Source organism: Sorex araneus, chromosome 6, assembly GCF_027595985.1.
Source record: "Sorex araneus isolate mSorAra2 chromosome 6, mSorAra2.pri, whole genome shotgun sequence".
In the NCBI taxonomy this organism is placed as follows: Eukaryota; Metazoa; Chordata; class Mammalia; order Eulipotyphla; family Soricidae; genus Sorex; species Sorex araneus.
In genome coordinates this window covers 151,470,780-151,492,435 of record NC_073307.1, presented here as the reverse complement: position 1 = coordinate 151,492,435, position 21,656 = coordinate 151,470,780, and the positions used below count along the sequence as shown (strand labels likewise).

General features: G+C 37.2%; 1 protein-coding gene across 1 annotated transcript; it reads right to left on the bottom strand.

Annotated features, from left to right (window-relative positions):
• Nucleotides 1-8,092: 8,092 nt before the first annotated feature.
• Nucleotides 8,093-9,025, bottom strand: LOC101541312 (olfactory receptor 4C11-like). Its single transcript, XM_004621600.2, has one exon. It carries the CDS (start codon nucleotides 9,023-9,025, stop codon nucleotides 8,093-8,095), a length of 933 nt encoding a protein of 310 aa, XP_004621657.2.
• Nucleotides 9,026-21,656: the final 12,631 nt, after the last annotated feature.

Sequence of the window (21,656 nt, the reverse complement as noted above, 5' to 3'; positions counted from 1 at the left end):
TTGGGGGCCACATGCAGCAGTGCTCAGTGCTCAATTGGACTACTCCTGGCAGTGTTCAGGGGGCCAAGTGGGTACCAAGGATTGAATCCAGATCAGCCACTTGTAAGGCAAACAACCCATCCATGGTACTATCTCTCAGTCACTATCTGGGTTTCATTTTCACAGCAGCATTAAAAACTTTAGTATACGTTTTTTATACTTTTGGATTTAATTTACTTCAAGATGATCTGGTCACTTCAATAACCAATTCAGCTGAGGATTCGTTTATAGATTTCTCTCTTTCAGGGCTTCTTGGTTTTGCTGATTAGCATTGATGCTTATTAAATTTTAGTAGAAAGAAATAATAAACCCGTAACAGATATTGGCAAAAACTTTGAGAGTGAAATTATAGTGAAAGGCCAACAGACTGTGATATGCATGGATTTAATAGCATGGCACAATCTCTAACTTTCTGATGGTTAAAAATAACCATCTCTGCCTCAGCAAGTCCATTTGGAAAATATACTTTGGACAGAACCATAAAAGGAATATTGAGGGCTGTAAGAGTTACCTAGCCTTAAGAAAAGCTAACCAAATTATGGGGTACAATGTTCCAGAATTATAAACCAGCAGTACAAACATTAAAACTATTGTAAACCATGCATCTCAATAATAATGCAATATTAAAAAAATAATTTGAAAAGATGCACACATACTTACCTTGCTCCACACTACACAAACACACACACGCTCGCGCGCGCACACACACACACACACACACACACACACACACACACATATACACAGGAATCCTACATCCTACATTATTGTTTCCTGAGTCCCATAGGAAAATTTTTTAGGAAACAAAGCAAACTGGTTTTTAATTCCTCAAACTGTAAGGCTTTCTATTTACTCTTAATATAATGACAAAGGCTAGTTTTCATAAATTCTTATATTTGCTTAGAATTATTACTGCTATAATAACGTTATAGGGGGGAGAGTTATTCCTGACAGTACCCTGAGATTAACCCTGAGTCTGTATGTAGGTGTTACTATTCCTGGTAGTATGTATTCTATACAATTCTCAGGACTGAATTTAGCCCTCTTGCATGCCAACCATATGGTACAGTCTATTGTTCTTTCTCCAGATCCAAATAATTGACTTTAAATCAAGTCATATAATAATCATAAAGCATTTGATACATAAAAATTATTAATTACTGTTTATATACTCATACTATTTTAATTCTGGTTTTTACTTGCTAAATCTCAATAATTTTTTTCTTCAAAACTTATATAGCTTTTTCATCTTATTTCCCTCTGATGATGAGTAGAATACTCCTCAATTTTTCTTAGCTTCCATCCAGACATCTAATAGCATCTCCATTACCTATTTTTCACTGAAACAGAATTAAAGCTGTTGAAAAACTGTAAACTATCAAAATGCTAAATTGTAAAATGAATTAGAATACTACAAAGTATATAAAATAAATATTTCAGATGCCCATTTATTGTGGATAAATACCCTTGAGGAAAATTCTCACAGAAAACAAGATAAAGAGAAATAATTCCGTGCATCTGCAGAAAGATAATTTTATATAGAGTTTACTCAAGAACACAAAAGTTAAAAAGGAATAATTATTTAAAGAAAAGGAAAGAACTCACATATTTAGCACCAGTTCATTGCAACCAATATATGAGGGAATTTCCTTGTTTTCTTGAATTCATGACAATAATAAATATTATATTCTCAATAAGAATAAGTATTTGAGCTACTCAGGAAAAACTGAAAAAAAGTTCAGTGATTTCTGTCTCTCATATTATATTTTTAAGCTTATGTTACAAACTAACTTGACATGAACTTAACTCGGAAATGGAAATGATATTCCAGAACTTCAAAAAAAATGTTCAATACACCTCAAGTCTTTTCTTTGTCCTTCCCTTTCATGTTACAATAAGTAGAAGAGTAGAGTTGCTTAAACGCATGGGGCTAGGAGAACCTGCAGACTGTTTAAGTGAGCTGTGAGGAGTATTTAAATGTGCCGGAAGTACTTGGATGCAAGCCTAATGATAATCCCTAAGGTAATTCTTGAGCAAAAATAAAATCAGACTATTTTAATTCAAAACTGCTTTGACTTTTCAGGTATTCTTTTAAATATTTGTGCATTCTTTTTAATTGTTTTAAATAAATAAGTCCTTAGCATAGGTTTTATGATCTGTGACCTTTATACCTTCTATGCAAAATAAATTCTAATATGTTCATTGTTTATATTGAATTTCTTCCTCTGCTTCCATTACCATGATGAAGTTTTATTCTTATCAAAGTTATTCTGCTTTGTCTTAGAATACTTAAGGTAAAATTAAATGTTCTGATTTATACAAAGTTTTTGCTTTCTCTTGAGAGTGTCTTTCCTACTTATTGGAACAAAGGGGAATAAACAGAGAAAGATTGCCTAGCATATAATTTTCTCAATATCCTAACCCTTGTTTTACCAAAGCACCTGCTTTAAGCTCAATGAGAAATGATTATACAACCCCCTTGGTCAAAAGAACAGAAAACCCAAATATACTCCCTCCCATTCCTCCCCCGCACTTGAGTGGCCAATGATCTTCACTTTATTCTCTCTATACTTTGGATACATTCAATATTTCAACAGAGAACTGATTGTTATTATTTGGAATTTCCCCCCAACAATCAAACCTGCAAAAAAGAAACCATTAGATAGTTTGTATTCCACAGCTAAAAATGAATATTATAGGATCTTGCATGGCCACAGTACTGGCCGTGAGGCTTTGGATTTCTGTTTTTTAGCTCAGTTTACAGTCTGGATGCATTTTTATAAGTCTTGGGTGCCATAATGGGTTAGTAGAACTTCCATACAGTAGTCTTTAAGGAGCAGAGGGGCCGTGTCGTGCGCGGCTGCTCTGGATCTCATCTGGGCCAAGGGCATGTCGGTAACACCACCATCCCATGATCTCTGGCGTGGGTTCACGTCTCTACAAGCTCACTCATATCTCTGGGTAGTGAGTCCTAGAAACTGGTGGACGCCACGTGGGTTCTGCTGCTGTTGCCGCCGCCATCTTTCCTGTAGAAAGAAAGCAGTGGGAGAGAAAGTCTTTCTCCCTCCCCAGGTGGCATGGGGTCGTAGCTCAACTCACAGTCTGGATGCATTTCTATAAGTCTCTGGGTTAGTAGAGCTCCCAGATCATAGTCCTTAAGGAGCAGAGGGTGCACATGTATTTTAAATGTCAGGTGTTCTCTGGTCTCCATAGACTGGTAAGTGGTGAAATTAGTTTACTCTTATTTTGTGTTAAATATTTTTTTTAATTTTTTTTAATTTCTTTTTTTCACTGTCATTGTCACTATCATCCCATTGCTCATTGATTTGTTTCAGCGGGCACCAGTAACATCTCTCATTGAGAGACTTATTGTTACTGTTTTTGGCATATCCAATAATTCAAATATTATCCACCTTGAAACATTATCTTCAAGATATTTTATTTAGAATTCTCTAAAATAAGTCAGGTTCAAATTGTTTCTAACAACTGGGTAGTGAGTCAGTTGTTGCATATGCAATTCTATGCAATTGCATAAATTGCAATTGCATAGATGCAAATGCAAAGTCAGTTCTATGCAATTACTAAAGTTGCATAGACTTTCGTAATTTTATACATAGGATGAAACAAAATATATTTGCTCTAGTATTCATATATTTATAAGATATGAATTGGAGTTATTTTATGCAAGTCTTCCTGGTAGTATACTGTTAAGAAAACAGTATGTTAATAATGACGTAGGTCTATAAAAATGCCCTGTTAGAATGAATATCAATTTTAGACTTCTGTTCTACATTGACACTTGCAAAATCTACTCCAATTAAGAGCTATTCTTGTACATATTATTGAAGTTTCATAAATCCCTTTAGTATACCATTTTTAAAATTTGTTATTTTTTTATTAGTGAATCACTGTGAGGGTACAGCTACAGATTTACATATTTTCGTGCTTGTGTTTCAGTCATACAATGCTCAAGTACCCATCCCTCCACCAGTGCCCTTCTCCACCACGGATGATCGCAGTATTGCTCTCACACTCACACTCCATCCCCCACAACTCAGATACATATCATTTCTTCCAAAAAACATATTGTATTTTCTTGGTTATATTTTTTTCCTTTTTGAGACACACCCAACTATGCTAAGGGCTTACTCCTGGCTCTGTGCACGGGCATCACCCACACAGGCCATGTGTGGTAATGGGGATTGAACCCACATGCAAGGCAAATACTCTCTCACTGCTCTCTCTCTCCAGCTCCGCTTAGTTGTATGTTTATATGACTTGCTCCTATTTGGAAATAGTAAGATTTATGGAGGAAAAAATGAGAGAAAGTACTGTGGCATGATAATGTTTTTAATAAAGTCAGTTGCACAGGTTAGGTTCGGGAAATGTACTTCTTTTTTTTTTTTTTTTTTTTTTTTTTTTTTGCTTTTTATGTCACACCTGGCAATGCACAGGGGCTAGTCCTGCCTCTTCACTCAGGAATTACTCCTGGTGGTACTCGGGGGATTATGAGATGCTGGTAATCACACTTGGGTTGGTCGCATGCAAGGCAAATGCCCTACCCACTGTGCTATTACTCCAGCCCCATAGGGGAAATGTTCTTTAACTCAAGAGAGAAGATAGTTATGACAACCAACAAATATAAAATAATTTGTGAGTTCATGATTCACAATCTTCGGACAGAAATTTGTCTATTGTACAGGCAAAATTCCACTCTTTTCCTATCAGAACATTGACTTCAACAGCAACAAAAATAAAACATTAATAGTATTACACATTCAAAATCATTGTAACAGTATAACATCCATATATGTATATGTATATATACATATATACGTATATATAAATATATATAAATATAAAATCTAGTAATAGAAAACTTGGCAAAAGATGCCATGGATACTCTATATTAAAAATCTGTTCATTAGACATATATATTAGGTAGAATATACCTCTGGAGACACCTAAATTGACTCCAATGTACACCCATCTTCATATTGGTCTTGTCTTAAAACAAAAACATTTCAACTAAACCTGCTACATACAATGTCCAACAAGAAAATCCTTGCAAGAGCAGAATGAAAGTGTTAGGAATTAGTCTTAAAATTCACAGACTGAAAACCTATATATTTGTACTGAAATTTAATATAGAATTTGAGGGTTTACATTTTCACAAGAAGCACTGTAGCGGGGCTGGAGAGATAGCACAGCGGGTAGGGCGTTTGCCTTGCACGCGGCCGACCCGGGTTCAAATCCCAGCATCCCATATGGTCCCCTGAGAACGGCCAGGGGTAATTCCTGAGTGCAGAGCCAGGAGTAGCCCCTGTGCATCGCCAGGTGTGACCCGAAAAGCAAAAAAAAAAAAAAAAAAAAAAAAAGCACTGTAGCACTATAATCCCATTGTTCATTGATTTGCTTGAGTGGGCACCAGTAACATCTCCATGATGAAACTTGTTATTGTTTTGGGCATTTCGAAAATGCCAGAGGTAGTTCGTCAAGCTATGTTGTGCGGGCAGGATACTCTCGGAAACTTGCCAGGCTCTCCTCAAAGCGTGGATGAATCGAACCCCAGTCGACCTGGTACAAGGAAAATGCCCTACGTGCTGTGCTATCACTACAGCCCATTATAAAACAATATTTTTAAAAAGTTGAAAGTAGTTGGTATGACTGTGAGTAGAATTCAACTGGGCCATAAGGAAAGATGGAAATCATACCTTTGTAAGGAACATGAGTGGAAATGGTAGAGAGGACTTCATGCTAAATTAAGTAAGCCAAAATAATGAAGATAAATCCTGGGTGATATGATTTTGGTATGTGGGGTGTAAAGAAGCAAACCAAGACAGAAAACAAAGTTAAATAAAAACACACTTGAGATATGACCACAAAATTGGGTTGGTGCCATGTGGATAGGAGAACAGAGATATAATCTGAGTATAGTGGACTGTGAACAATTCTGGATTTTTGTACTTTGATGGTGAGTTTGATACGGTAACATATTTTGAAGAGGGATAAAATTGCACTCATAAAACATATATTTATGAATTGGTGTTCACAATGCAATTTTTCAAAGAAAATATTATTTATTAAACATTATAGGATCATTTCAGAAGCAACATGTATTTTATTAAAACTATAATATACATATATATATAAAACATTTCAATTTCTAAGTAGTAATTTCTCACTAATTTATATCTATTGAGGAGTATACAGAAAAATATATGAAATAAATTCTAAGTACAACCACTCAAAATAAAAGCTACATTGCCTAAATTGTATATTATTCCTCAAAATATGACATTCTAAAATTCTTGAAACTGGTACTTTCTTTTTTGGGGTGGAAGAGGGAGTGATTTCATACCTGGAAATGCTTAGGGGTTACTCCTGGTTCTGTTATTGTCAGAAATTATATCAGAAATTACTCCTGCCAGTGTTTGGGGGCATAGATGATGCTGGATATAGAACTGGGGGCTGCTCTATGCAAGACAAATGCCTACCTACCTGCTGAACTATCACGCTGGCCCCAAATTGCTACTTTCTGATGAGGCTAGAAAACAGCAAAGTTGAAGTTCCATAGTCAAATATTTTGAGATTTAGGCATCTTATACATGATGTTTATTTGGTGGGGCAAATTCCAGATTCTGAATTTAAGCATGTGAAAGCATAAGTATAAACAGATAACACAAGAAATCCTTGTGAATAAGGGCTTGGAAGGCACTTGACAAAAGTCACAGAAACACTAGACAGGCGAGAAAAGCAGAGGCACTGCTGTGAACAAAATATAAGACAATGTTCCTTACAAGGCTATTTGTACCTAGTCCTGTCCTTTCTATGAAAAAGTGACTCACCACTCAGAGCTCTGCGTGTTTACATTGTCCATTTTCCTATCACAGGGGACCCTCACGCTGTGTAAGCATTCTACTTAACTTCACAGCAAAGAAAAATCATATTCCCTATAAAATTCTGTGTAATCACAAAAAGGGGCAGGAGACAGCTCTGCTCAATGTCTCCCGCTGCTTCCCCCACCCAGGACAGGTCAATGGCCTTGGGCAGGTAAAGGAATGAGGACCAAGCTGATTGCTGATTAGTTACCATTTATTCAATCTTTCCTCTCTCATCTCTCCCACTCTTCCTTCCTAGCTCCTCATGTCTCCATCCTGCTCTCTGGATTCTGCTCTCCCTTCACTAGTCTCTCCCTCTGCTTGTCCCTTTTCACTTTGCCCTCTAGGCTACACACTGTCTGCTAACAAAATCAACATAAGAAAGCCCTTCCTGAGGGCCCACCAGGTTCAAAGGAAACACCACCTAGAGGCATTCCAAAGCTCTTCCTGACTGCCAACAGGAAAATACCTCTTAAGGTATTTTTTCTTCTTTCCTTAGTCCAAAAACTCATTAACATCTTAATACTAGTTGTTTTTATATGGACAGGATAAGAAATACATTGTGGCTTGTAGGGCAGCTCTCCTGGGAACATCTTGCCACAGATTCAGACTACAGCACTCAGGCCAGATAAATCATTCCTAACTCTAGCAGGGTCCAAATCTAGTTATTACTTTTTGGATCATGACAGCATTTGTCCATGGCCAAGTTCTTAACTCATAGTTAAGCATTAGGCGCTTTGGCCAGGCCCATCTGGATACCAGGGTAGCACATAACTCACTGCTTGCCCTGGGTCCTTCCTGTCCCTTGTCGGGACCCTGCTTTTGGGGGTGCTATGAAGTAAGGGCAGCTGAGACTTAGGTTGAGAGAACAGATGCCCAGGAAGAAAATATCATGTAGAGTCAAATGACGCCTAGGTTACAAAAGCATAGCATTTGCTACAAGTCTTCCTGTGTCCATACAAAAGGACATGGCTCTGAATAAACTATACAAAGGACTCAAGGAGAAGAGAAAAACAATATTTACAAGTCAACAGAACACAAAGAAAGAAGTTACAAATAAACTCAGAGGAATGGGAGCACTGTGATGGGAACATCCCAAAGAAACCTAAACTACCTGAGGCTATGTTATCCTACAAAATCCCAAGGCACATCCAAACAGACCTTTACAGGAATCATCTTTTGTTATCTGAGACTAATTTCTTGCTCCATAATTTCCTCATGGCATTTTGCACTTCAGCATTTCTCAGTGTATAAATCAGAGGGTTGATCAAAGGGGTTCCTATTGTGTAGAATACAGATATCATCTTATCCATGGAGTAAGTTGTTGCAGGTCGAGTGTATATAAAAATGCATGGACCAAAAAACAAAACAACCACCATGATATGGGAGATGCAGGTGGACAGAGCCTTTCTCTTCGCCTCACCACTGTGCTTTCTTAAGGAATATAAAATGACAACATAGGAGCACATCAGCAGGACAAAACTCACTGTACAAATGGCCCCACTGTTGGACACCAAGAGTACATTGACCGTATAGGTGTTGGCACAGGCAAGATTCAATAAGGGCTGTAAGTCACATACAAAGTGATCAATCACATTAGGACCACAGAAAGGCAAGCTCAAGGCCAGAAAAATCTGAGCTAGAGAATGCACACAGGAGCCCACCCAGGCCACCGCCACCAATGTTTTACACACTTGTCGATTCATGATGGTCATGTAATGCAGGGGCTTACAGATGGCCACATAGCGGTCAAGAGCCATGATGATTAGAATGAAGATTTCCAGGCAGCCAAAGAAATGCAATGAAAAGACTTGAAGTATGCACTCATTGAAAGTGATAGTGGCATTCTTCCGAAGTGTATCCACAATCATTCTGGGGGCTATGCATGTAGAGAAGCAGGTGTCAGAGAAGGACAAGTAGAAGAGGAAGAAGTACATGGGACTCCCAAGTGCTCTGCTGGTCTTGATGGTAGCTATAATCAGAAAGTTTCCCAGCAAAGTTCCCATATAGCATAACAAGAAAGCAACAAAAATTATTTCCTTTTTAATGGGATCCTGAGTTAAACCAAGCAGAATAAATTCAGTCACATTATTCTTCACTGTCATGATTTCATGAATGATAAGATGTGTTATGTAGTGGATTACCTGCAAAAACAGAAATCATTTCATATTGGCAGTTGTGATTTTATGAACTTTCTTTAGAGAACTAAGTATTCTTCATTACAAATGTCTTAATTTTTTTCTTTTGTTGTGGAGGCTCTTGTGCAGATTTTGGGGAGACAGGGGACACTTTATGTAGTTCTCAGTCAACTGGTTTCTGGGGTTGATAAAAGGACACTGCAGTGCCCAAGACCACCAGATCACTCTGGTGGTAGGCGGAGTTCACCATGCAATGGAACTTGTGACCCTCTAAGATGCACCTCTCAATTTTTATGTAGTCATGGAATGCCCAGAATCTCCTGGATCCCTGAACTATCTCTCCAAGTACATAGTTTCTTAATTCACTTCAATATCCATTGCAGGTTTTGTAATGGCGACCGTGTGGTCACTGACTTTCACATCAACTGGTGAATAGCACAATTCTTATATACTTCATATGATGCCCTTCGGAGCTTAGCAGGGTTTTGATTACTCTCACAATTTAACAAATACTAACTTATGTGTCCTATTTGATATTAACTTAGTAATCTTTACATGTACAACAAATCCTGGGTCTACTTTGGAAGGTTTATCACTTGTCAATTTAGATATAATAATACAATTGACTGCTTACTATATAAACTAAAAATCACACCCCAGGTATATTCATGATTAATACCTTAACTCAATATATTACCATTGTATCACTTATTGAAAAGTATGTTTTTGCAACTATATAATCTGATTCAGTTCACAGACTACTACTCCAAATGCTTCTCAGAAAATATAATTATTTTTTGTCATTATTTTTTGTTTGCTTGTTTGTTTTTTGGAGGGGTATGCTTTGAACAGGGTTTTGTCTTAACTCTGAATTCAGGAATAACTCTTGTTGGGGTTCAGAGAATCATAAGGAGAGCTGAAGATAGAATCCATGTCAGCCACACACAAGGTAAGCACTTTACCTGCTGTCCTAATACTCTGATCCAATATAACATTACTTTGAAGTAGCAGGATATTTAGTGTTTAATATACACCAATGAACATATAGTTCTTGTACCTTAGTTATTTCAAATCACGAGCTTTCTAACTTTAACAATTCCACAATACAAACATGCTTTCAGACACAGAAAGTGTCCTTTTTTCTTTGTTTTAACTAAACTTTGATAATAGCATAGAAAAACACTTGGACTGTCAATGTTTATGGAAACATAAGAAAAGTTTATTTTGATGGCTTCTGTACCTCTGTTTGTAAGCTCGCTAAATTCCTCATTAAGATTGGCTGAGTCTTGTAAGATAAAGCCTTGTATCCTCTGAACTCTTTATTTCACTTTAGTTTTAGGCGCTACTTCTGCAGCTCTTCCTAGATAGTACAGATTCTGAATTTCAGAATTACAACTGTTAATAGCCATTAATGTTCTTACAATAAGAAATCTAGATTGAGAATTTTGCTTTCTCAACATTCTGATAAGAAATCTTTGTTTAAACCTGGTCTAACAGTTTCCAAAAACACCTCAACCTTTTAAATTGCTGGACTACATATCACTTTGATCTCTTGTGGTGATCCTGCTTTCCCAGGTCTAATTTTTACTACTGATTTTCACTCTGGCTCCAACACTCGAGTATTCCACATAGAGGCAGACAGACAAACAATGACCTGACTAACAAAAACACCACTCCACCACATGTGCATATGTCTGCATTTGATCGATCGATCTGACCCTTCAAAAAAAACCTTCAAAGAAGGTTTAGTCACGTTTCATAAAAATTGATGGTTTTAAAAAATTGATGGTCTTATGCTGTTGTGTCAATGTACATATGCATCTGCACTGGATTATTAGAATGTGAGCTGAAGTAATTGTGGAAAAAACAGGTTCAAAGAGTGATGGTTTAGTTAAAACATAAGTTTCTAGAGTTATGAATTTGGTAGCAGAACTTATCCTACTGGTATTTTATTTGATCTCTGAGACTTTTGGTAACTAAAATTTTTAGAGATACTTAGCAAAGAATTATAATCGATTAATCTCAGGTGTCAGTCTGATAGTCTGAAGCTATAGCATTGTGCTTTGGCAAAAGTTTGAGATAAGAATGGAGAATTTCATGGAAAATGTGGGAAATTTTACTGACTATTGTTAAATTGTTATCCATTGTGCCACTGGCCCTGGCTGGAGCGATAGCACAGTGATTGGGCATTCGCCTTTCACGAGGCCAACCCGAGTTCGATTCCTCCGCCCCTCTCAGAGAGCCCAGAAAGCTACTGAGAGTATTGAGCCCGTGCAGCAAAGCCTGGCAAGCTACCCGTGCGTATTGGATATGCCAAAAACAGTAACAATAAGTCTTTCAATGAGAGACATTACTGGTGCCCGCTGGAACAAATCAATGAGCAAGGGGATGACAGTGACAGTGACAATGAACATATATCAATATGCTCTGATAGAATATCCTAAATAACCTTATTTGCATTATTCTTCACAGTTCTTTCTTTTTTTTGGTGGGGGAGGGCAGGGAACTGAAGCAATATAAGTTTCACTAAGATTTATATAGAAAGATAAGAGGGAGTGTATGTTTGAGAGAGAACACAGGCTTCTCTAGAGTGGAAATAGGCAAAAGAAACGTTGAGACAAGCAAGTGAGTTCTGTGTTCCAAGAATAACATGGGCTTGAAAGCAAACCTCTATTAGTTCCTTTTCTGAAAATTAAAGGACACCTTCTGTTTGTAATTAGATGAAACAGGATATTGTTACTCTATAGTTTAGGCTTTTATAATTCAGAAGTTTAGCTGAAGCATTTTAGATATGAGGCTATTTGTGGAGTAGCTACCAGGTTTTTCACAAGACTAGAACATAGTATCAATACTTCATAGAGTTTTAATATCCATTTAGCCCTCTGTCTTACTAAACTAGAGATTCAGAGAGAATAATTATCCATAGAATATTTAATGTATAATTGAATCAATAGTCACCTTGATTTCATCAAGGAGACTTATTTTTCTAAAAGATTCTTTATTAGATCCCCTAAACCTACCTTCCTAACTCACTCTTAACTTTTTTCTTGGTAGTATCCCTCTAATTATTGTATTTTACCCAAACATGCCATTCTTTGTAGAAGTTGTCCTAAGTTTTCCCAAGTTTCTTTTTAAACTTATTTTTCTTTGACATGAATGGTAGCTTTAAACTTACGAGTTTAGTATCTACACTGCCTTGTTTCTTCTGAACTTGCTACAAGAAGTTATTTAGCTTCTAACTCAAATCTCAGGCATGTTTAACTGTAATTTATACTTTCCTATCATTTTAGGTTTATGAATACTAATAATATATACTGTGCTAAGTAGTGCATTAAAGTTTATACTTGAAGATGAAAAAGCTGATATTCATTAAAAATCCACCATAAGGTAGATATTATTACCTTTATTAGCCTTTTCTATAATTTCTAGGTAACCACAATTTTCTACATTTTTAGTATCCATAGTTAAAAACTTATCCTGTTTTGGAGCTGGAGCAATAGCACAGCAGGTAGGGCATTTGCCTTGCACATGGCCAAACCGGGTTCGATTCTCAGCATCCCACATGGTCCCCTGAGCAGTGCCAGGGGTAATTCCTGAGTGCATGAGCCAGGAGTAAGCCCTGTGCATCACCGAATGTGAGCAAAGAAGCAAAAAAAATAAAAATAAAAATAAAAAATAAAAAACTGATCCTGATTTGCTACTTTCTTTGAATAGTATTTCTGAACTTTTCCATTTTGCCACTTAAAGCAACTATAAAACCCTTAGTACAATAAGTAAAGTATAATGCATAATAAAATGCATCCTATTGTCACATTATAGAAATCACTTTAAAATATATTAAAATAATTTCTTAAGTTCAAATGATTGCTTTACTTGACATGCATGCTAACAGATTTTGTTCCTTGTGTTACAAAAGCAGACAAACCTGGAATCCATAACTTTAAAGCCATGCAATTTAAATACTGTTTTAAGGTTTGAACTTTGTCTTTTCTTATTCTGTATATTAGGAAAGTCCAAATGTGCTCTACCTTTTGTTTGATCTTAATGCCTATACAAAAACAAAGCAAGAAGAGACTATTAGGAAAGAAAGAAATACTGTGAAAAAAGTCAAAAAAGAATAGATTCCATTTTACCTAAAAATTAGGGTGACATGTAATTTAATTTTCTTCTTACCAACATTTGCTTAAGCTCTGTTTTGGAGCTCTTTTCATTCACTTCTGATCTGATATCACTTATAGCTTATGGTTAAGAAATACCTACTAATTTAATCACTAGCGGTAGCTTTTCAAAGTATGGAGATATATTCTATCATAGCACTGTAGCACTTTCATCCCATTGTTCATCAATTTGCTCAAGTGGGCACCAGTAACGTCTCCACCATGAGATTGTTGTTACTATTTTTAGCCTATTGAATATTCCATGGGTAGTTTGCCAGGCTCTGCCGTGCAGGTGGGATACTCTTGGTAGCTTGCCAGGCTCCCCAAGAGGAATGGAGGAATTGAACCCGGGTAGGCTATGTGTAAGGCAAACACCCTACCCGCTGTGCTATTGCTCCAGTCTATTCTATCTTCAGAGAAATTATTCAGTATGTCAGTATTTAATCTGCACAACTCCAGAAGAAAATTAGTTTTAAATTTTTTGCTTCAGCCAAGAAACTAGAAGGTAAGACAAATGTCTGAGTTCTCGCTAGTAATTTCTCATTCCTAACCAAGGAAAATAATCTTTCTATTCCTTTCCAATAAATTCACATAAATTTAGCAAAATACATTCTAAATGCTTACAATGTGACAATACTGTGTAAAACTGAAAATACAGAAATGGCTAAGACAAAAATCCATAGCTTCATTTGAATCATTCTACACAATTTTGTAGAGAATTTAGTAAAGAAGGAAAAGAATGGAAAACAGACTAAATTTACCTACAATCCAATTTTGTCTAAGATTGGTATGTTATAATCAAATTAAACTAACAAGTTAAAACAATATTCACAATTAATGAGTGTTCTATATATATGAGAGAAAATAATGAACATTCTTTCTTTTGTCTTAAAATTAATCTGATATTGAAAATATATAGTATGCAAATGATAGAAAGAAATCTTATGAACACATGCAAAGATTATTTAATTTCAATGGCTTTTTGAATAGTAAACAGTATATAATAATAATAATGTTTAAAAAGTACTCATTTATTTCTTTCTTCCTATCTTAGAGGAAATGAGAAAAATATTCTAAATATATATTTAAAATACACATTTGATTATATTGGATTATTCTGTAATAATACATTTCTGGTTAAAATATATATATACATATATATATCTTACCTGTTTGATAACTTTAAGTTAGTGATCAGTCTTTGCATACCCTTTTAAAGCAGTCATCCCATAGAATAATAGAAGGGTGGATCTGTTTTCCAATTGCTATCGGAACGTTTTCAAACATTATGATGTAAGATGCTAGTATCCCAGGGAACATTATTCCCAAAAGCTTATTTTCCATTGCTAATTAATCACAAATATCCTACATAGTATAATGTGTTGGATACTTACCCTAAGTATTTTAAGCTTCATCAGTAAATTGCCTCTTTCCTCACCCCAAAGAAGCTTACAGTGCTCTTACAAGCACCCCTAATTGCCAAAGTTTATCTTTAACCTTTTCTATGTCCTTTAAGTCTCCTTTTCGCTACTGAATTCACCAATCAGGCTGGGCATCCTGACAAAATCCAACCTTCTGGTAACTCTAGACTTTGCATTTGTAGTGAATTGCTTGCTTTTCTCTTTCCCCTATAACTTTTGCGTATATTACTATGGAACAATGTTCTTTGCCTAAATACAAAAAGACTGTTACTGCTATGCTCCTAATATCTGGGACCTCTGGATGAACAAATCTATCCTGGCTTAAATGGACAGTCTAGAAAGCATACAACACAGTCCTGACCGTAATAACCTGTAGGAAAGGACCCAGTTGGGTAAGAAAGCTTAACCGGACAGATAACTTAGTCTGGGATCTTCGGTAAAAGCTCAGCCTGCTTTGCCCCTGGAGGCCAGAGAACTAAGTTTGGGAAACTATATTTCTTACTGTGTTTATCCAAATAACTACAAATAATAAGAAGAAGTAAATTTGATTGTTTTAATATGTATTAGCAGCAAGGGAAAGACAAAAAGCAATATAGATGCCTTGCACTCCCTAAGCGAATTTCTCAGTGTAGTCTCAGACAGAGCATCTCCTGGAGTTAATCTCCCCATAAGAGCTGCCTCTGTCAAATTGCTTTACCTCTGTAAATGATCAATCACATCTACGTGCAGTCCTCTACCTCAAACTACCTTGTATTTTGTATAAAGGTTATTTGGCTCTGAAATTAAACGGTCCATTTGACCATCAATTTGTGGTTCCCCCATCTCTCTGCTCCTATGCATGGGGAGACAACTTGGTCAACCAAGTGTCTACCAAGGAACCCCGACCCCATCCTGACCACATTTTTATTCACAATGATTCATTTAAAATTTAATTTAAAATGAAATAAAATTTAATTCATTTAAAATTAAATTAGCCCACATGTAATAAGTTAATCCTCCTCAAACTTAGTCATCAAATAATAATAGAGTTTGGGAGCAACGAGTGTCTAGGCTGACATACATGTACACATGAGAGCATGGATGGATGAAGTTGAGAGGGAGATGGAGAACAAGAAGAAGGAAAGAGTGTTTGGTGAAAGAAGTAATCACTAAGAAATAACCAGGACCCATTCAGCACTCTTAGGTCTCTCTTCATTTGTTAGGAGACAAATGTTTGTAGCTATTGCAATTTATTTATAATTGCAATCTGGGCAGATGAGGCCCATTGTTGTTACTATTTTTGGCATATCAAATATGCCATGGGTAGATTGCCAGGCTCTACCGTGCGGGCAGGGTACTCTCAGTAGCTTGCCGGGCTGTCTGAGAGCAGTGTAGGCTTATAGGGCAGTCTCTAAACGCCCTTATGTGTGTCCCCATGGTTCAAACCATATATGGACCCCATCAAATATGGTGTGAAAATTATGAAATATGAGTATTGTGTCTTATGGTGTGTCCCGAAAGTGGCCTGGAGCATGGCAGTGGCTGGGTAGTGGAGGTCATGGAGGCCTGCAGGTGAAGTATTTATCTGGCTCCGATAGGGTGTGATGTCTGGGTTTGAACCCTGGAGCCCTGGAGATTGAAGGAGGCCGAAAGAGGATCTTGTTCCAAGTCTCATTAAGCCTGGAGTCCTAGGTCGCAATGTTCTGCTTTACCTGGTTCTGTGGGGCTTCACCCATGCTTGAGGTTTGGCCGGAGTGTCCGGAAAGTGACCGGAAGTGTGGCGGTGGCTGGGTATTGGAGTTTACTAACCACTAAATATATTTAATTTTTTCCTAACCTGACCCCTCCCTTTCTTAAAGATGACCAATATTCTGATTTTGTTGTTATTGTTATTTTTTTTTCTTTAGTTTTAGGGCCATACAGAAGCTGTGCTTAGGTCTTACTCCTGGATCCTTGCTTGGGGATCTCTAGTGTAGGGCTCTGGGGACCTAGTAGTGCTGGGACAGAACATGGGTCAGCTGCATGTGAGACCAGCACCTTACCCACCATACTATCTGTCCAGCTTCACATTCGACTTTTTTTTGGCTTTTTTGTTTGTTTGTTTTTTGGGTCACACCCAGCAATGCTCAGGGGTTACTCCTGGCTCTGCAATCAGAAATTACTTCTGACAGTGCTCAGGAAACCATATGAGATGCTTCGGATTGAGCCTGGTTGGCCCCATGCAAGATGCAAGGCAAACATCCTACCCACTGTACTCTCTCTCTCTAGCGAAAGAGTTTTCTTTTTTAATGTATCAATGCATATTTATCTTGTTTCCAAAATACAAAACAATTTTAGCTGTGTATTTTATTTTTTCCTGACTGAATTTTAAACTAAAAACTATATTTAGATTCCTATGAAAAGCTTCAATGTTTTCAATGTTATATTGCTAAGTATTATGTTGTTTTGAATTTTGTGCAATAATTTTCATTTATAGGTCAGAGAAAAGTCCCTATTCTCTGCTGAGTTGCAACACTAATCACTGGGCTCAGGCCTGGGTTGAGGTGTTGGGAGAAAAGCCTCTTTTGGTCTGCTATGAAGTGAAGCCTGTTGCAATATATATATATATATATATATATATATATATATATACACACACACACACACACACACATATATATATGTATATATATATATATATATATATATATATATATATATATCTCACAGCTCAATGTTACCTGGGGACAGTTATCTGGGGATGTTATCTAGGGATGTGTGAGTGACAAAAAGATAGCCCTATCCATAGAGCTATGAAAAAACACATGCCTCTTCTAACCACTGTGACTACATGACCTTTTTGCATGTCTTCCCTGTTTGCCCAAGCCTATATAAAGCTATGAGATAGCAGTGCGGCGGGTAGGGTGTTCATCATGCACGCGACTGACCCGGGTTCTATTTCTCCGTCCCTCTCAGAGAGCCGGGCAAACTACCGAGAGTATGTCGCCCACACAGCAGAGCCTGGCAAGCTACCTGTGGCATATCCGATGTGCCAAAAACCAGTAACAAATCTCACAATGGGGACATTACTGGTGCCCACTGGAGCAAATCGATAAGCAATGGGATGACAGTGACAGGGATAGTGATGTGCTTAATAAATCAGAACTGATTTACAGGACCCCCGCTGTGCTCGTATGTGCATTTCTTGGTGAAGGCAGCAGCATAGACTTGTCCTTTCCTTGGACCCCTCTCTTTGCAGGGAGGGAAGCTCGGCCCTGTCCTCAGGACTCTGAACTGGACGAGGGAGGGCACTGAGCTGAGGCCAGGAGAAGACCCCAACCGAATTGAGGCAATTTTGTGGGAAAGGCATGTGTTAATCCAAGAGATGGGAGTCAGGCCTCCTTAAAGATGACCTGACTATGCCCTGGATCCTTCCCCGCAGAAAGTCAGTGCAGGTGACTGAGGAAGTGGCATGTGTTCGTTCAAGGGAGAACGCTAATAACAAAAAAGATACTAATAGGCAGGTAAAAAGTGTGTCACTAAGGCAGCCTATCCCTGTGTCTGATAAGAAAATACTGACTCCTTGCCTCAGAACTCGCTTTGACCAAGAAAGAAAAATGATAGCATCTGACAACCTTAGGTTTCAACAACTTGGTCATAGCTAATTTTACTTGCTTATTATCATCAAAAGCACTTTCTTGACCCATTTTTTTTAACAAGCAGGAAGCTGGCTGGTCAGATTGGAAAACAGGGGCAGGGGGAGGGTCCCACGGCTGATGGGACTAACTTTGTCTTGGGGAATGTCCCTTTCTTTCTCAGTCTATCACTTTTCTCTCTGCCATTTTTGAAGGGTCGATCAATCGACTGCATACATGTGCACATGTACGTGTGGTATTTTTAGTTAGTTCATTGTCTGTCTGTCTGTGTGGAACACTCACATGTTAAAGCCAGGTTGAAATAAGTAATAGAAATTCTTACACCTGGGCCAGCAAACTCATCGAAAGAGGTCAGAGTGATATGAAGCCCAGCAATTTAAAAGGTCTAGTTCCAATTTTTGGAACTTGTTAGACTAGGTTTAAACAAAGATTTCTAATCAGAATGTGATGCTTACAGAGAAATTAAAATTCTCAATCTAAACTTTCTAATTGGAAAAGCATTAATGATTATTGACAGTTGAAATTATTTTGAACTTCAGGAGCTGTACTATCTAAGAAAATCTGCAGAACCAGATCCTGAAAATAAAGTGAGTTCAGAGAATGCAAGGCTTTATCTTACAAGCCTCAGCAAACTTTAATGAGAAATTAAGGCCACTTCACAAACAATAGAGGTTCAGAAGCCATAAAAATAAATGTTTCCATAAATAGTGGCAGTTGAAATATTTTCTTATTCTGATACCTAAACATTTAGTAAGAATCAGAGACCCTTTTCTGTGTCTGAAAGCATGTTTGCATTCTTCTGGAATTGTTAAAAGTATCTGGTGTAGAAAGCTCATGATTTGAAATAACTAAGGTACAAGAACTTAGTTATTTGAAATTAAGTCAAGAAGTTTTTCTCATGTTTCATAAAAATTAATGGTTCAAAGGTCTTATGCTGTTATGTCAATGTGTATATTTGTATCTGCATTGGATTATTAGGATATTTGACCCAAAAAATCTTGTGAGTTGAAATATTTGTGGTACATGAAAACAGGTTCAAAAAGTAATACTTTAGTTTAAAATATGATTTTTCTAGAGTTGCAAAATTTATCTTATCAGTGTTTTATTTGATCTCTGAGACTTCTGGTAACAAAAATTTTTAGAGCTACTTAGCAAATGTCTATAATGGGTTGACAGTCTGAAGTCATAGCATTATGCTTTGGTAAAAGTTTGAGATGACATATTTTTCTGCTGGAGTGTCAGACCAGCTTCAGAACTAAAAAAATCAGTAAATAAAAGTTAAAAATCAGGGTGGGGGAAGTGGGTCATTTTAAGAACCAAGCAAGTGGCTAGGAACAGTCCCGAGTCCCTGAGAATGGAGAACTGCATGGAAAATGTGGGAACTTTTACTGACTGCTGTTAATCAGTCTGTTCAGTTCGTGAAAATGCATGTTAATATTGTGATAACTTTATTTCATACAAAGCCTTGTCACCAGATATTAACCTAGTCCTGATCTTCAGAGAACTTTGTATACAAGTGTGAAATCCTTACTGTCTCATGGAAATCTATGAGCGTTTTAATCTTTATATCTGTGTTTTTCTAGAAATCAGAATTCTCAAGATGTCTCCTGGTTTACTTCTAATGTGAAGTGAACTTTTGTCCAGTGAATATATGTTGTAAGAACTTTAGTCGTGAGCATCTTTAAAACTTTTGAATATCTATAGAACCAATGTAATGCTTTTGAAATGGTACTGCAGAATAGTTTTGTCATGTTAAATGAGATGATTGTGTCCAAATCATCTTGTGTCCAAACTTGTGAGATCATGTTTTACCAAGTTCAGTGAGTTTAAACTTGTGGGATGACTATAAGGAATATAGATGTATGTCTTAAGTCAGAAAAACAATGGATGGAGGTATCATCAGTGGGAGAAAAGGAAGGAACTGATAAAACTGTATTGCTAAGAAACTCTTTTAATTACATTTGCAGAATCATTCTAGTAACTTTTTGTAAGATATGTGGAAAATATATTGGACAGATTATTCGGACTCCTGTTATAGTGCTCTTAGATAATGGAATTCTTCAAAAAGTTGCAGGAAATCAAGATTTTTCAACATGGGATTAAAAGAATTAAACATGTTAAACTGCACACTGGGCTCATGATACAGTACTCTTGACAATGGGAAGTCAAGGCTTTCAACATAGGATTGAATGTAATAAACACAATGTTAAACTGTATGTTTTATCTCTACAGATTTTAGCTTCTTTTGACTAGGACCCATAACAAACGGGTGTATTACATCTCATTGTGGGTGAAGTGAAATGCTTACTTTTCTCTTCTTTGGACCTTCGGTTTGTCTGATGCTCACAGCACTATGTTGGTTTGCATAAATCCATATAAAAGTATTTTCTCTCAGTAATAAGGTTTATCCCTCATGCAAACAAGAAAATCAGCTATGTGACAATCCCTCTTCAGGGAAAGTCGAGGGATTGGTCTAAATGACAGGAGCAGGTACTCTTTCAAGTACCCTAAAAACTTCAGGGGGACCCTAGAGGTAGGTCAGCTCATGGAAAGACTGAAAATCATCACTGCTATGGAAAATGAGGAATCTGGGAATCTGCAATGACTGACTTAGCCTGGACCTACTCACAGCTGTAAGAAAAAAATGGGAACCACGATCTTTCCGAGCCCTGAAGAAGGGATGGGATGGACTCCTTTCTGCCAGAACACCTCTATGGAAAATGAAGCTCAGAGCTACATCCAGATCCACCTGAATGCTTGAGGCCACCGCCAATTCATCATGGGACTTGATCTTCGCATCTTATGGCCAGACCTGGGTAACTCTGATACCCAGTTTTTACCCAGATAAAAACTAAATGTCGTCATTGGTATGTCTCCTGTCTTTAGCCAACACCCAGGACTTCTCATTAAATAACGGGTACCCCAAATGGAGAGTTCTCTGATATTGCTGCATTTATGCAAAATAATAAGCCAGGTTTGTTAAGTCATCTGGCAAATTTTAAAATGAAGGTGGAGAAAAATTGTGCGTCTGTAACACGCTTTTTGTAAGAATCAGATTCCAATTCTACAGGGGTGATTGAATAAATGTGTTCTTATCTTGGTTTAAAAGGCATCTCCTTTGGGTAATTCAGATAAAACTTGTTTTACTGACTGTAAAGTAGGAAGCCTAGTCTTTGGGACTCAATGTTATACATGCTCTCACTAGTCTGACCAGGGCATTGGAAGCCAGAGCTTTACTAGGCAATGGGGGGAGGGGTAACCTAAGTTGAATTTAGATTCAAGTGGATTCTAAATACATCTGCTTATATTGGAGAATGAAATTTCTTAAAGGATAAGCAAGTTGAATAGAGAAAAGCACTGATTGATAAGAAAGACCCGGACCCCCATGCTCTGGGACCTGAGGCTG

Bases quoted from the DNA above. Each gene is read 5' to 3' on its own strand.
- LOC101541312 (XM_004621600.2), bottom strand. From the start codon at position 9,025: ATGACAGTGAAGAATAATGTGACTGAATTTATTCTGCTTGGTTTAACT.